General features: G+C 47.4%; 1 protein-coding gene across 2 annotated transcripts in view; it reads left to right on the forward strand.

Annotated features, from left to right (window-relative positions):
- Positions 1-488: 488 nt before the first annotated feature.
- The window catches only part of LAMP2 (lysosomal associated membrane protein 2), an 868,131-nt gene continuing 854,775 nt past the window's right edge, over positions 489-13,844 (forward strand). The window contains exon 1 of one of the 2 annotated variants that reach the window (XM_069612679.1): positions 489-693. In XM_069612679.1, the coding sequence (XP_069468780.1) occupies positions 636-693 (58 nt within the window). In that variant the 5' untranslated portion in view covers positions 489-635. The remainder of the gene's footprint in view (positions 694-13,844) is intronic. The other variant, XM_069612680.1, reaches the window with a different exon arrangement.

Below are 13,844 nucleotides of genomic sequence, written 5' to 3' on the forward strand. Positions count from 1 at the left end.
CCCTGCCAGAATGACAGGCACATTTAAGCATACACTGTGGTGGGAAGGATGTTATATATACTTTAAGTGTAGAATGGCGGGATTTAAGGGTTATATCATAACGATTAAAGAGACTCCTTATAGTTCAAGAAACATGTTTTGAAAATCAATATCAATTCCTAAAATAATGGTATAGGGGATGTTACTGTCTTATCGCAACATTACAAGAGCCATCATATCACCGGTATTTACTGTTCTCGCTGATTGGTGCTTTAGCGATGTCGACGTTTCACTAATACAACATATGATGAGATCTAGAATGCGTAGCTTGACTTGCCGTGGCCATGTTGGGTGTGGATACATAACACTGTGTAGAAAGGTCTTCGCTGCCTTCCAAACACAGATCACAAACCTGTCTCTTATACCCTGCTGCTCTAATCCGCCCCGGCCCCGTAGTCACAGTCACGTGAAGGCGCGCAGGGCGTGGCCTCGCCGGGTTTTCTTCTCTACTGATTGGTGGGCCGCGGCTAGCAGACCTGTCATATGACCTCCAGGTGGGAAGCAACGCGATCTCTCGTCTTGGCTTTCCCCTGAGCCCGCAGTCAGCCTTGGTGTCAGCAGAAGCAGATCCCGGACGGGTCCGTTGCTGTTGTTTCATGAGAACTATGACTCCCAGCGCCCTCCTTTTGCCCGCCTGCCTGTTGCTGCTCCTCGGTAAGCTTCGCCTCGGAGTTGGTGACCAGTGACGCGCATTGGCACTAAGGAAGTGTACCTAACGGACTTTGGGCCGACCGGCATTCCTTGAAGTTATTCCGCTTGGTGAAGTATTTTGCCTGGCCGTTGTCTCCTTCTTCGTGCGCTTCGCCCTTTCCTCCTTTTTGCCCGAGCCAACCCCGTGTTCCCGCTGTTGGGTCAGACAGTGGGAGCGGGGGCACGCGATGGGATGGTGTTGCAGGTGTTGAGTGTCAGTTTCCTGCGTAGGCAATGGCCCTGTGCCAGCGCAGGGTTCAGGTCTCCCAGTATGTGGTTCTCAAACTCACTCTATACAGCTCTTACCCCACCTACACCACTGAGATGTGCTTCCCTTTCTACAATCCCAGAGTCGTTAAGGTTTAGCTCTGCTGAACACCCCCTCGCCCCCACTCCATGATAACATCTTGAAGGCATGTAACTTAATTTCGGGTTGAATCGGAACCTTTTCAGGCCTTTCCGCAGGACATGGCGCAGACGTTTTAGTGAGTGGGGCGGTGTGTGGGTATTTTTTGTTTTTTTTGTGTCGAATTCTAAGGGTACTTTTAAATGTTCTAGAGTGCCGAAAAACGTGTACTAAACATCACCGCAGACGTGGGACTAGCGTAGCGCACGGCACGCTTAAGATGTCAATGTGCAGACAAATACTTTGGCACAAGATTACGGGTCTATTAACAAATTAGCCTAACAAATGAAAAGCAGGAACTTCTGTGGCACCCTTTAGGGGCTGGAGGGGGGTCGGTAGTCTTTGAGGTGGCGAGGGAGACATGGAGGAAGTATGGGGGGGTGAGGGGATGCTATGAGGGGGTCTCCTGTGGGGGGCTGTTCAGAAATTGTCAGGCGATGGGGAGAGTGGGGATTCAGAGGTTGAGGGAGAAAGGATGTGAAAAGGTGGGGGATCTTTTTGAAGGTGGGAAGCTTCTTACCTGTGAGGAGTGATGTGAGAAGTTTGATTTGCAGAGGGGTGGTTTTCTGGCATATGGGGCGGTGGTTTGTAGGATGGCGGAACTGTGAGAGGGGATTCCTGAGGAGCCGGAACCATGTCTGGTTCTTCGAGTGTTACTTAGTCGGATGGGTGGTAGGGCATGCATTTCATGCTTTTATAAGGCGCTTGGTGAAGGGGTGGCAGAGGGTGAGTTGAAGGCCAAGTAAAAATTTGAGGCAGATATGTGACGCTCCAAATCAGATACAGAATGGAGCATGTCTGGGACCTGGTCTGGAAGGCTTCGAGGAATGCTGGCTTTCAGTTCAGTTTACTATTTTGCATCAGATATATATTCCCCCCGATAGCACTCTGGGCAATGAATGAGGAACGATCAGATGAATGTCCTAGATGTGGTTTGGAACAGGCAGTGTTCTGGCATATGGTATGGGAATGTGAGGTAATAGTGGAATATTGGAATGAAGTTCTAAATGAGGTGAATGAGGTGCTGGGGACCAGTTGGGGAAGAAGCCCGGAGATTTGTCTGTGGGGGAAGTTACCAGGGAGAAAACGAAATAAGGCGCGAAATAGGGTGGGCCGGTTCTTACTCATATTGGCACAGCGCCGTATGGCGATAGTGTGGAAATTGCCGTAGGGCCCGGTAATCAAGTTATGGCGGAAAGACGTACAGAGATGGGGCTTAGCAGAATTGATGGTACAATAGTACTGCAGAATGTAGATGCAGAGGTTTATGGGGAGGAGAGAACAGTTCACTGGTCACAACTGCTAAATGATCTGTCAAGCGACAATGACCTATGCCCGCCATGAAACTGCTCATATTGGAGAGTATGAGGGAGTTGTGGGAAGGGGAGAATAGGGGATATGATCTGGAGATGGGCCTACTCAAATCTCAACGAACAACAAATACAGAAGACTTTGTGCGGTCACTTTTGGAGAATGAAGGACCTGGGAGGGTAGGGGGGTGCAGAGGGGTGTGCGGGAAGGGGAATTGGTTCAATAGTTTGATTAAAGTTTGTTATTGGATATGGGGAGATTGCCTTAGGGGGGCAGGGGGGACGTTTTGAGAACTGTTTTGCCAAAATGTCAGATTAAAAAAAAACAAATGAAAAGCAATATTTTGGTGGTCTGAGGGGGTGGCCTTCCGCAGGCTATAGATGGCTATTGAGTTTAGGAGGACTAGATAACTGTAAATTGTGAAGGTGTTTATTAGGAGTACTGAGCTATACCTTTCTGTCTCCTGAAATCCAGTAGCCCCTAAGGTGATTAGCGCAAATCTACCCTGGTCTTTACTTTGAACATCCAGGGGTTGCCTGAGAACCAGGAGCCCCTGTTATAATTGGCCCCAAATCACATTTTTTGAGCAAGCCCAACCCTTTCCCTGAGAACATTTGGAAATACCCACACAAGAGGCCCAGGGTGCAGTGGCGTACTGTGAAACACCAGAGTTCCTTGTAGGCCATTCCACCCCTCGGAGCATCTTCGAGTTTGGGTGTATTTGATGGCATGTAGATTACAAGTGCTAAGTGCTGGTATGCTAGACGCAGCATTACCCTACCAAAAAATTCTGGATTGAAAGTGGATTGCTACTGGATTTTCCCAAACATTTAAATCCTCTTTAAATCCTCTTTAACTCCAGAAACTCCCATTGTACTCAGTGGATTCCTTTTGGCTTCATGCACCCTGAAATATGTTAATTAGCAATCCTCAGTGGACAGCAATCCCCAAACCATCCAAGCAATCCAATCCCCAAACAATCCATTAAAAATCCTAAAGCAATCCAATCCCCAAACAAGCCACTAAAAATCCAAAAGCAATCCACTAAAAATACAATCCAAAAGCAATCCAATCCTCAAAACAATTCAGCAAAAATCCCAAAACAATGCAATCCCCAAAAAATCCAAAAGCAATGCCATCCCCAAACAATCCTATAAAAATCCAAAAGCAATGCCATCCCTAAATAAATCCAAAAACAACGGATTACATCTGGCTTCCTTTTGGCTCAATGCACACAAAGTTGTTTAGAAATCCTTCCTCGTAGAAATCCAAAAGCAATGCAATGCAATCCCCAAATAAACCTTTTGAAATCCAAAAGCAATTAATGTAGTCACCAAATAATATTTTACAAATCAAAAAAACAAAGCAATCCCCACAATATCCTTTAACTATATAGGTATTATTTTGGTTTATGAGCTGGAAATAAATTTAGGAGTTTAACAAAAATAATATTCACTATAATCCTGAAAAGAAATGCTTAAAAACACATTTGGTGCACTTTGTTAAATTGGGCTTTAAGATCGTCACTGTAGCTTAATTGCTGCCCATTTCAGAGAGTTGCATTTTCAATTGGTTTTAGAACAATAGTGATGACTTATTAGGTCAGTCATTTAGGTAAAATGGCCATGAAAGTCAAGACCATGTAATGGCATATTAACTATATTTAAAAAGAATCAACACATTTTTTTTCTCCCACTATATTTATTAAAAAAGAGGCAGAGGTTCAATCGGACACTGTACATAGCACAAAAACATGACTGTAGCAATCCCAAACATGGGTGCTTTACAATTTAAAAATAAAGGGCGAGAGGGGACCCAGAACCAGTCTGCTGGGGTCCAGCCCAGGGAGCAAGGGTGAGAGGGGACCCAGAACCAGTCCAGGGAGTCACACGAGTATCCGTGCCCAGCCCGGGGAGCAAGCGGGTCCGGTGGGGCCCAGCCCGGGGAGCAAGCGAGTCTGGTGGGGTGGAGCAAGGGTGAGAGGGGACACAGAACCAGTCCAGGGAGTCACACGAGTATCTGTGCCCAGCCCGGGGAGCAAGCGAGTCTGGTGGGGCCCAGCCCGGGGAGCAAGCGAGTCTGGTGGGGCCCAGCCCGGGGAGCAAGCGAGTCTGGTGGGGCCCAGCCCGGGGAGCAAGCGAGTCTGGTGGGGCCCAGCCCGGGGAGCAAGCGAGTCTGGTGGGGCCCAGCCCGGGGAGCAAGCGAGTCCGGTGGGGCCCAGCCCGGGGAGCAAGCGAGTCTGCTGGGGTCCAGCCCAGGGAGCAAGGGTGAGAGGGGACACAGAACCAGTCCAGGGAGTCATAAAAGTATCCAGGCCGAGACCAAAAAGCAAGGGAGTCCGATGTGTTCCCTTAATGCACAACTACACTTGTGTAGAAAAGACCAGATTTGGCTCCTTCATCCGGTAGTTGCCAATTTTATTTTGGAGGGCTTTTCTGTACTCGGATGCAGAGAGTTCTGAACGTCCATTTCCTTGGCTTGTACACGGATACATTCTGAAATGCAAAAAAGATTGTGTAAAAAGTTTGAAAAGTAAAGTACTTCTAATGAACAGGCAGATGTAAGGTGTTGTTCGGGGATTATGGATTATTTCTAGAACATGTGCCTGCCACAGGTTGACACATGGGTGTGAGAAACGAAGCATAGACAATGTGCACTGTACACCCTCTAACGTGCTTTCGGAATTCCATTTATACCTTGTACAGCCTCCTGTCGATGACGATCCAATGTTAACCTCCCCTTTGCTGCCATCAGTAGTTCTTTGGTGAACAAAAGATCCAGCAGCTTTTTCAGAAGGTAACGTGCTGGGTTGTTAGTCTGTAATGACAGCCAAAAAATCACAATCTCCCTCAACTTCACGGGGTTCACCAACACATCTGCAAACCTGCATTCCCATCTGTCCCAAGGGGTACTTTACTCTGTGGACACAAAAAATGAAAAATTACTACATTTCTCAAAGCTGTCAATCTGGATCAAACCATGGGAATTCCTTAGAATTTAATATAGATTAGTGGCACTTGCACTAAAAAACTAACAGTTTTTTGGCTCTCCGTTTATCTTGTTTCCCACTTCTTTGCATAATTGGTATACTGTGAGGAAATGACCAACCTCATGTTTCCCCATGTACAGTGCATTGGTAAAGGAGCAATACAAGCAAAACAAATAAAATATAGTACTGTAGGCAGTTGAGACTATTGGAACTAGTGCCCACCAGTATTCGTTCTGTTGGAACCACAGGGTTTGAAATGGAGGGGAGTAAGGGGATATTTAGCCCTGCTTGTAGCCTTGAAGAGCCTGGTTAGCTTTACACCATGCATACCAAGAGCTACATTTGGCTCCCGGGCCAATTGATGCTGATCACGTATACCTATGGGAATTTAACTGTGCTTTTGTAACAATCTATAAATAAACCTTAGGACATCAGTATGACACTTGAAGCATAATGGATCATAAGTAATGGACAAAGCGATATGTTTGCATCTTGTGGAACGCGGCACTAGCTCCTGCTTATCAAATCCCGGACCGTCTTATGGGCCGGAGTGTGGGCATATAATGAGTGATGGACAATAACCAGTGAATACATGAGCCACAGTATTTGAGCTACCTTTTCCCACCCTCTGACACTGTCGTTTAGAAGCCCTATGGCTTCATAGGACTGTTGGGGTGGAGGGGATGAGACTAGGGTGGAGAAACACAGAAGTCTACAACCAATAGCATTTGGAATGAGAAAAAACATTTATTTATGTCATAGCGGCACCAACCAACTTTTGTATAACTCAAAGGCCACTTACCTCTGATGCAGTTGATGGACCAGGGTTGTGATTTGGATCGGGATGAGATAAAAAACTTTTTCTGTGGCTCCCGTCTGCCTCCTCTTTATCCACTGAAGGGCCAATTCCACGCACTTCTCAACTGCTACCTGCTGCCGGGAATTCTTTGTGTCCTAGTATGCTGAAATAATAGCACAAAAATTAATTACACATTTTAATACAGTAGACATTTTAATGACAATTACCAAGATTGCAATAGTTACTCAACGCACATACCGGTTAAGCTTTCCATCATATTGTCGTCTTATTCTATCAGGGGCCGATCAACCGTTACCATTGTTGCTTGTCCATAATAGCCAAATGACGATTCCATGCTCCTCCCTCAAGACACTGCTCATGTCTTCATGTTCAGCATCTTGTCCACAATGAGCTACTCCTGCCCCATTTACGTCCTGGTGCATTTCTAGTCTGCCTGGCCTAGGATGGGACACAGTGCAATTTGACTGGTGGCCCAATAGTGGCCACAGAGCTTGGGACTATATGGTGGTGGCAGCATGGCCTTACTGAGTTTGTCTGGCACATGTTATTTCCCCAGGAAAGGGGTGATGGAGATCGGGCAATAGTTTCCCAGAATGGATGTTCATATTTTATTTATATTGCGCTCGTACACAAGTGTCAGAGCGCAGGAAGGGAACAGAGGGGAACAAAAACAGCGATCTTACTAGGCCCGGTGACATTGAGAACACGCAAGTGCATGGTAGAGGGGAAGGGGAAAAGTGCATGGAAAGGGGCGTGGGATGCCGGGAGCAGAGGAAACAGAAAATAAATAAATAATAAAGGCAATAAACAGTGGTAGTGCAGCCAGCAAGTGGCAAGTGCTGGGTAAAGAAACAGATATGGTATGTCTGGTAAGTGCATGAAAAAGGGGGTGGGGCCTGTATGGGTACAGATACAGACCACAGAGCAAGCGGCAGCCTGGAGGCAGTGCGTTTGGGTGGCAGGGTGAGGAGGTACCAGGGCCCGGAAGACAGAGGGTGGGACAAGTGCACGGTGACAAGGGAGAACAGATCAGCAGGGGAGAGGGTGAAGGCAGAAGCAAAGAGGAAGGTCTTGAGGTGTTTCTGGAACCAGAGGTAGCAGGGAGTCTGTTCCAGAGGGAGGCCCCAGCCAAAGGTAGATCTACTCCCAGTTCGCTTCTTTGAAAAATCACTGACCCTGAGGGTAGAGGAGCGAAGAGCTAGAGAGGGGAGGTATTTGCAGAGGGTTAGCTTAAACTATTTAGATCCCAGAAAGCCTTGTGGACAATGCAGAATTTTGAATGTAATCCTTGAATCTACTGGGAGCCAATGGAGAGATTTCAGGGCTGGAAAGATTTTAGCTCCTGCCATTTATGTAGTATAGCACCCAAACATAATCACTTCTTGGTGATAATGTGCCTGGGAATCCCAATTACGCATAGGTTATTAATGTAACCCCCTACAACCAAAACACTAATGCATAAACCCATTTTTGTCCCTCACCACCTCCCAGGTTTCATTTGGAAAGAGAAAACCGATAAACCTGACACTAACAAAGTACGCTAAGCCACCATTTTAAAAGACACTGTAGTATCATTCCGGGATGCAAAAAGCATGATGTATCACACAAGTAATTGTTGTAATAATGTTTTCATGCTGTTTCATCAGGACGCTGATACAATGACAATACAACCATTTTGTGGTGTTGGTGACAGCCATTGGTTGCAGAACTAATCTGCTGTACATCTCGAAATGGCCTGACTTCATTTATTGCATTGCATTTGTTATATGTACCTGTACTTATTTAAGTGGATGCAGCCCCCTCCATCTTTGCGCTGCTGAAAACGTATATCTAGCTTCCCTGGGAGTTGTGGAGTCCCACAATTTGTTTAACAATCTTCTCTCATAAATTATGCCTCATTCAACCAATCGGACAGGCTGCAAAAACATGCCGAGAGTGACCGAAATTTAGACTGTGTGCAGCCTTCTATCTTCACCTGCTCGCCATGGTGCTAAACATACCCCTAGTGAACATTTTGACACCTAGCTTTGCACATTTTTATCAACGCTAACATGTTTTTTTATGTTGACTCAACTGTTGCAGCTTTCTCGCATTGCCCTCTCCCCCATGCCCTCTCTTCCCCGCAGAATGACTAAAAGTTTGACAATTCAACATTCGAAACGTTGACATTAAATGTGCCTCTGGGGAAAAGGTGTCTATCACTAAGACCTCCAATTTTCACAAATCAAACGACCGTACACAAGAGGAATGGCCGGCCGGACAAATAATTCTCCCAGCCAGCTCCATTCTCCGAGGTCCACTCCACCCTCTGTTTACAGCAGCCGGCTCGGGAGCAAAGGTCGGAATGCATCTCTTGGGGAGCCGGAGGACAGACGTGCAAGCTGAGGGACAGCAGAACACCCAGCATCGCGCACAGCTGATCGCGGGGAGGTGAAATTAAAGTCACTGGCTCCATGGTGGAAACGGGGCTGATTCATGCCACCCAGCCCTCAAACAACAAGGCGGGTATTTTAACCCAGCGTGCGGCTGCTGGAGCCAGATGGCCTGCTATCAGGCTCGAGCAGAAGCAGAGTTCAAAACACACAAATAAACGAGTGCACACTTACCTTTTCAGCACTATTTTCCAGTTTTTGGTGCCCACCAGCACGGCCGCCGAATCTTCTTCCGCCACCATTGCTGCCCACGTTGCCAGGTCCATGGGGGGGGAGGGGGGCGAATGCCCCTCCAAAACAAGCCCAAAACAGGCCGACTCCCATTGAAATAGGCCATAAAGTGCGTTCGCTAAAAATACTATGGACATAACCTAATGTCTCAAAAGTAAGACATTTAACACAATAGCATAACCATATAGAACACAGTGTTAAAATAAAAATGTTTTACAATAATCTGCTGCTCACCCAGCAAATTATTTATTTGCATTTTTAAAGCGCTCACACAGCCCGTGGGCAGCAAGGCGCTATTACAGGAATTGTTTGTTTTTCAATTACGTAATCGTTTTTTTTTGTCTTAGTTGCGTATTTATAACGCGCTTAAATACCCAGAGGTTTCTAAGCACAATCCTGGGGAAGGCGAACACATTGCCACTGAGCTATCCTCCCGAGACTAACCCCTCTCTCCTCAGAAGCACTTTTTAAAACCTAAAGCTCTCCCAGTAAATGCTATGCATACATATCAATATGACCGATTACGTTTGTAAAATCGCAGCACACACTGACACACACTACTCTCACAGCTGCAGCACCAGCCACATAGCTACAAGTACTGGTGCACCCTACCAAGACTCTGAGCTGTCAGAGAGACCAGATACGCTGCTGTACTTAATAAAGCAGGGTACTGAGCCTGGAGCCTCCTGCGCATTACCCTTAATACAAGAGCCAGGGATTAGAAGGAACCCTACTGCGGTAAGGGCAGGACACGCATTAACACAGGACCACTGGCATCCTTGTCCCGGGATTAACTGGGTGCGGTAGAACCTGACTCAATCCCAGATCCACGCCAGAAGCACGCCCACCCATGACGTCACTCATGCTGGGCTCAGGCATTCACTGGCAAGCAGACACAGGTCCCAACACACCCCCCCCCCTTTCATCCAGGAGAAAAGGAAAAAAGGTGACCGTGAGACGTTCTCATGCAGCACGCCAAGACCAGAATTCAGTCTCGCATCAAGCCAAGAGACCACTCACGCATGGAACCACATCACTTTTTGCGTACAAACAGGCCAAGCCACAGAACCAGGACCTTGGCACACACTCCCTCAATCTGGGCACTTTATCTAACAATTGACATGGGGCATTAACACCATCCCATCCTAAGTCAACAAGGAAAAACAAGAACCCCACTGGCCTAACTAATGGCAAGAGTACAGGATATCAAGAGTTTTGGTTGAGCACTGAGGAAAACACTAATGAGTTGGTCGATCACACCGACCACAGACACAGGACTCCTCAAGGTTCCCAAATTGCCCCCCCTTCCCACTAACCTACCCACTTTGTCATTCTCTCACCACCGAAAACTACATTCATAAACACGACATAAATGCCCATACACACTGCAGCTTGATTCCTTCTTGTACCCCCAACTCCACTCTAATCACTGCAGAGCTATGTAGAATGCTCTCTGTGCGGCCCACAACAACTCTACCCCCATTGCACACTACTCTCCTCTTGGGCTCCACCAATGGCTCTCCTGATATCCCATACTTGGTAGCTAAATCCAAGTTGAGATGTCAACTCAAAAATATTTTACCATAATTGCATGTTTCTGACATTTAGTATCTCTTGTTTCCAATTCTTGTATAAATCATATTTAAGAGTATATCATTGGTTGTTCACCTAATGTGCCTAATCTGACTCTGTCCCACTGATAAAGCTACTGAAGAGCAAGCATTGACAAAGCCACTAAAATCCTGTTTAAAACGAGCATTGGCAAAGCCACTGAAGCCACATTTAAAACAAGCAAGACAATGGATAGAGTGCTATTCCTATGGCTGCAAATTCATATACCCTGAAGATAAAGCTTAGTGACTGGGCATTATTTGATAAAGAAATAGTTAAGTGCAGTGGAACTTTTATTGCACCAATAAAATCCAAAATAAATAAACTCCGCGAAATATTTAACCACATTAAAATCCTAAATAACTGCAAACACCGTTGAAACTAGGTTGACATTCTAACATTTAAATGCAGTAAAATTGTGTGCCTAGTGTTACCGAATTGTTTTTACTGAGAAACAAGTTGGAAAAGATCCAAAATAAATCTTCCAATGTAAGCCCAAACAATCCTGGCTGGTAAAAGAATCCAAAATAAACGCAGTAAAAATGTTTAGTGTTGCTGGATTTGTTTTATTGAGAAACAAGCTGAAAAAAATCCCAAAGAAATTCTCCACTTTAAGACCAAACAATCCTTGCTTGTCAAAAAATCCAAAATAAATCCTGTAAAAATGCGTGCCTGTCAATTAGTGTTAGTGGATTATTTTTACTGAGCAACAAGTCAGTAAAAATCCAAAATAAATCCTGTAAAAATGCGTGCCTGCCAATTAGTGTTAGTGGATTGTTTTTATTGAGAAACAAGTCAGTAAAAATCCAAAATAAATCCTTGCTTGGAAAAATCCCCAAAAAATCCACAGCTTGAAAACAAGCCAGAAGCAATCCCAAAACAATACAAAAAGTGGATTTCTTTTTTACTAGGGATAGCCAAAAGGACATCTGGAAATGTGTTTGTACCAGTGCCTCGTTGCTGGAACACGCTCTGAGAGAAGTTTGCTGTGTGGCATGCTTACATTACCTCCTCGTCACAGTACTTGCCTCATGAGGCACCTGCCTCTGACACAGGACCCTCTTCTATTTCTTTAAATCCCTATAACTCCTCCCCCACATCCACTTCACTCAGTTTAATTTTACCTGGACTTTTTCTTCCCGGTGCGGGGCACTGGGGAGCACCGATTGCTGGCCCCCTGAGGGGGGGCTGTGTGGCGGGGCCCTCGGCTCCCTCAGGTGCGGCGCTGCTCCTGGGTCCCCTGCGGGGCTTGGGGTCACTGTTGAGCCGGATTACCTCGCTCGGTTCTGCTGGGCTCCGGACAGCAGTCTTGTGTCCCAGGTCCTGCACTGGTGGTTTTCCCTGGCTTCTCGTCTCTATCTCATCGGAGGTGGGGTTCGGCTTCCTGGGTAATGGGCTCCTTCTGGAGGGGGGGCATCAGTTGCCGTTCCTGTCTCCTCCTGTCCAGGTTTGCATGGTTAGGACTTTGGTACCCAGCTCACGGTAGTAGTTGGCCATGGGATCCGAATGGTGGTTGTGGGTTACCGTCTTGCCCATTCCTCTCCCTGTTCAGGGTCAAGTTTTCTATTTGTGGATGTTCCTGGTCCCTATGCCTTCTAGGATGTCACCTGCTTATGGGTCGCGAGGCCCTGCACTGCTTGTCCGGATGGAACGCTTCAACGTGGGGGCTTTGTGTAAAGTACTCTGGATGTTGTGCAGAGGGGGCGCTTGCTGGCTGTTCTGGGCTGGGTTCTCAGAAGGCAGTATGTCTCGGCTCGCCTGTTGAAGCTACGGGGCACGTGGCGTCTTGAGTGTTTTCCAGTTCCTTGGGCCCGTCTTCAGTTACGTCCCCTGGTGTCTTATACTCTCTCCCACTGGCTCCCGACGTCTCGGCTTTCGTAGTTTTGGTTTCAGTGTCCCCAGCGCTGCGAGTCTGCCTGCTGTGGTGGCGGGGGGTTCCAAGTCTACAGGCTGAGGGGTGCATGGTCCTTCCTCCTGTGGCCTTTTACTACCGACGCCAGCAGAATGGGTTGGGGGGGGGGGTCTACATTGGGGGTACTCTCAGCTCAAGGGTTGTGAGATCTGGGGAGAGCCAGCGATCATCCAATTGGCGAGAGATGTGCCATTATCCAAGCTCTGGTGTACTTTGAGGAGTTGCTGAACAGTCAGCAGTTTTGGTCTGAACGGACAATACAACGGCCTTGGCATATGTCAACTGCAAAATGGGTTACGGCCGCTGATTGAATGCTCTGGCAGCGCTGATAGACACCTGGGAGGAATATCATCTGGTGTCTCTGGTGGCCTCATGTATCAGAGGGGTGGACATTGTTCATGGGGATCTTCTCAGAAGCCGGTTTCACTCTTCTGCGGAACTGGTCCTGTCGGCCCAGGTCTTTGCGGTGACCTGTGTCAGATTAGGGTCCCCGGTTCTAGACCTGTTTGCATCTCCGGCCTCAGCAGAAGTTCCCCTCTTCTGCTCTCGGTTTCAGGCCGAGGGGATTGGGGGATGGACGCCCTCTCTGTACAGTGGCCTTGAGGTTTTCCTTTATGCCCTTCCACCTATTCACCTTTTGCCACTGGTGGTTTGGCGCATCAGAGTGTCCAGTGTGACTGTTGGCTCCATTCTGGTCCCACCGGAGTTAGCTCCCTTCTGTTGGAGCTTCGGTCCTAGGAACCTTAGCTGGTTCCGAGGTGGCAGTGTCCCCTTCAAAGGAATCTGCGGTTGGAAGTCCACCCGATGAAATGGGCAGTGTGGCTATTGCTTCGTCTAGAGTGATATCTCGGGCTCTCAGATCCTGTAGTTGAGTCCATAATGGATGCTCTTAACACCTCCACTCTGAAGGTGTTTGGCAGGCATTGGGGCCATTTCCAAGACTGGTATGGTTGGTCTGGGATCCACCCCCTGCGTTCTGGCCTCTCCACTATCCTTCAATTCCTCCATGAGGGGTTTTGACAGGGGCCTGGCAGTTTTTTCCAGGCTTCGCTCTCGGTGGGCCTCCATGATTCCTTTTGGGGGACTCTGATGGTCACTTGGATGGGGAGGTGTTGGTGGGGAAGTTGCTCCAGGGTTTTTCTTCCCGTCCTTGTGTTGATAAAGGGCTTCCCCCCCCCCTTTGGGATCTCCCTCTTGTATTACGGTTCATTCAAGGGCCTCTTTTTGAGCCCATTTCCGAGATTGATATCAAACATCTTACACTGAAATATGCTTTTCTTATTGCCCTCACTTCTGCCCGTAGGCTTGGGGAGATTGGGGTTCTTATGTCACCCTCCTTTCCTGAGGGTGCTGCCAGACTCGGTGGTGCTGAGGTGTGCTCCGAAGTTTCTCCCTTAAATTGT

The sequence above is a fragment of the Ambystoma mexicanum genome, chromosome 5p, assembly GCF_040938575.1.
Source record: "Ambystoma mexicanum isolate Mex_15411 chromosome 5p, UKY_AmexF1_1, whole genome shotgun sequence".
NCBI classification, from domain to species: domain Eukaryota; kingdom Metazoa; phylum Chordata; class Amphibia; order Caudata; family Ambystomatidae; genus Ambystoma; species Ambystoma mexicanum.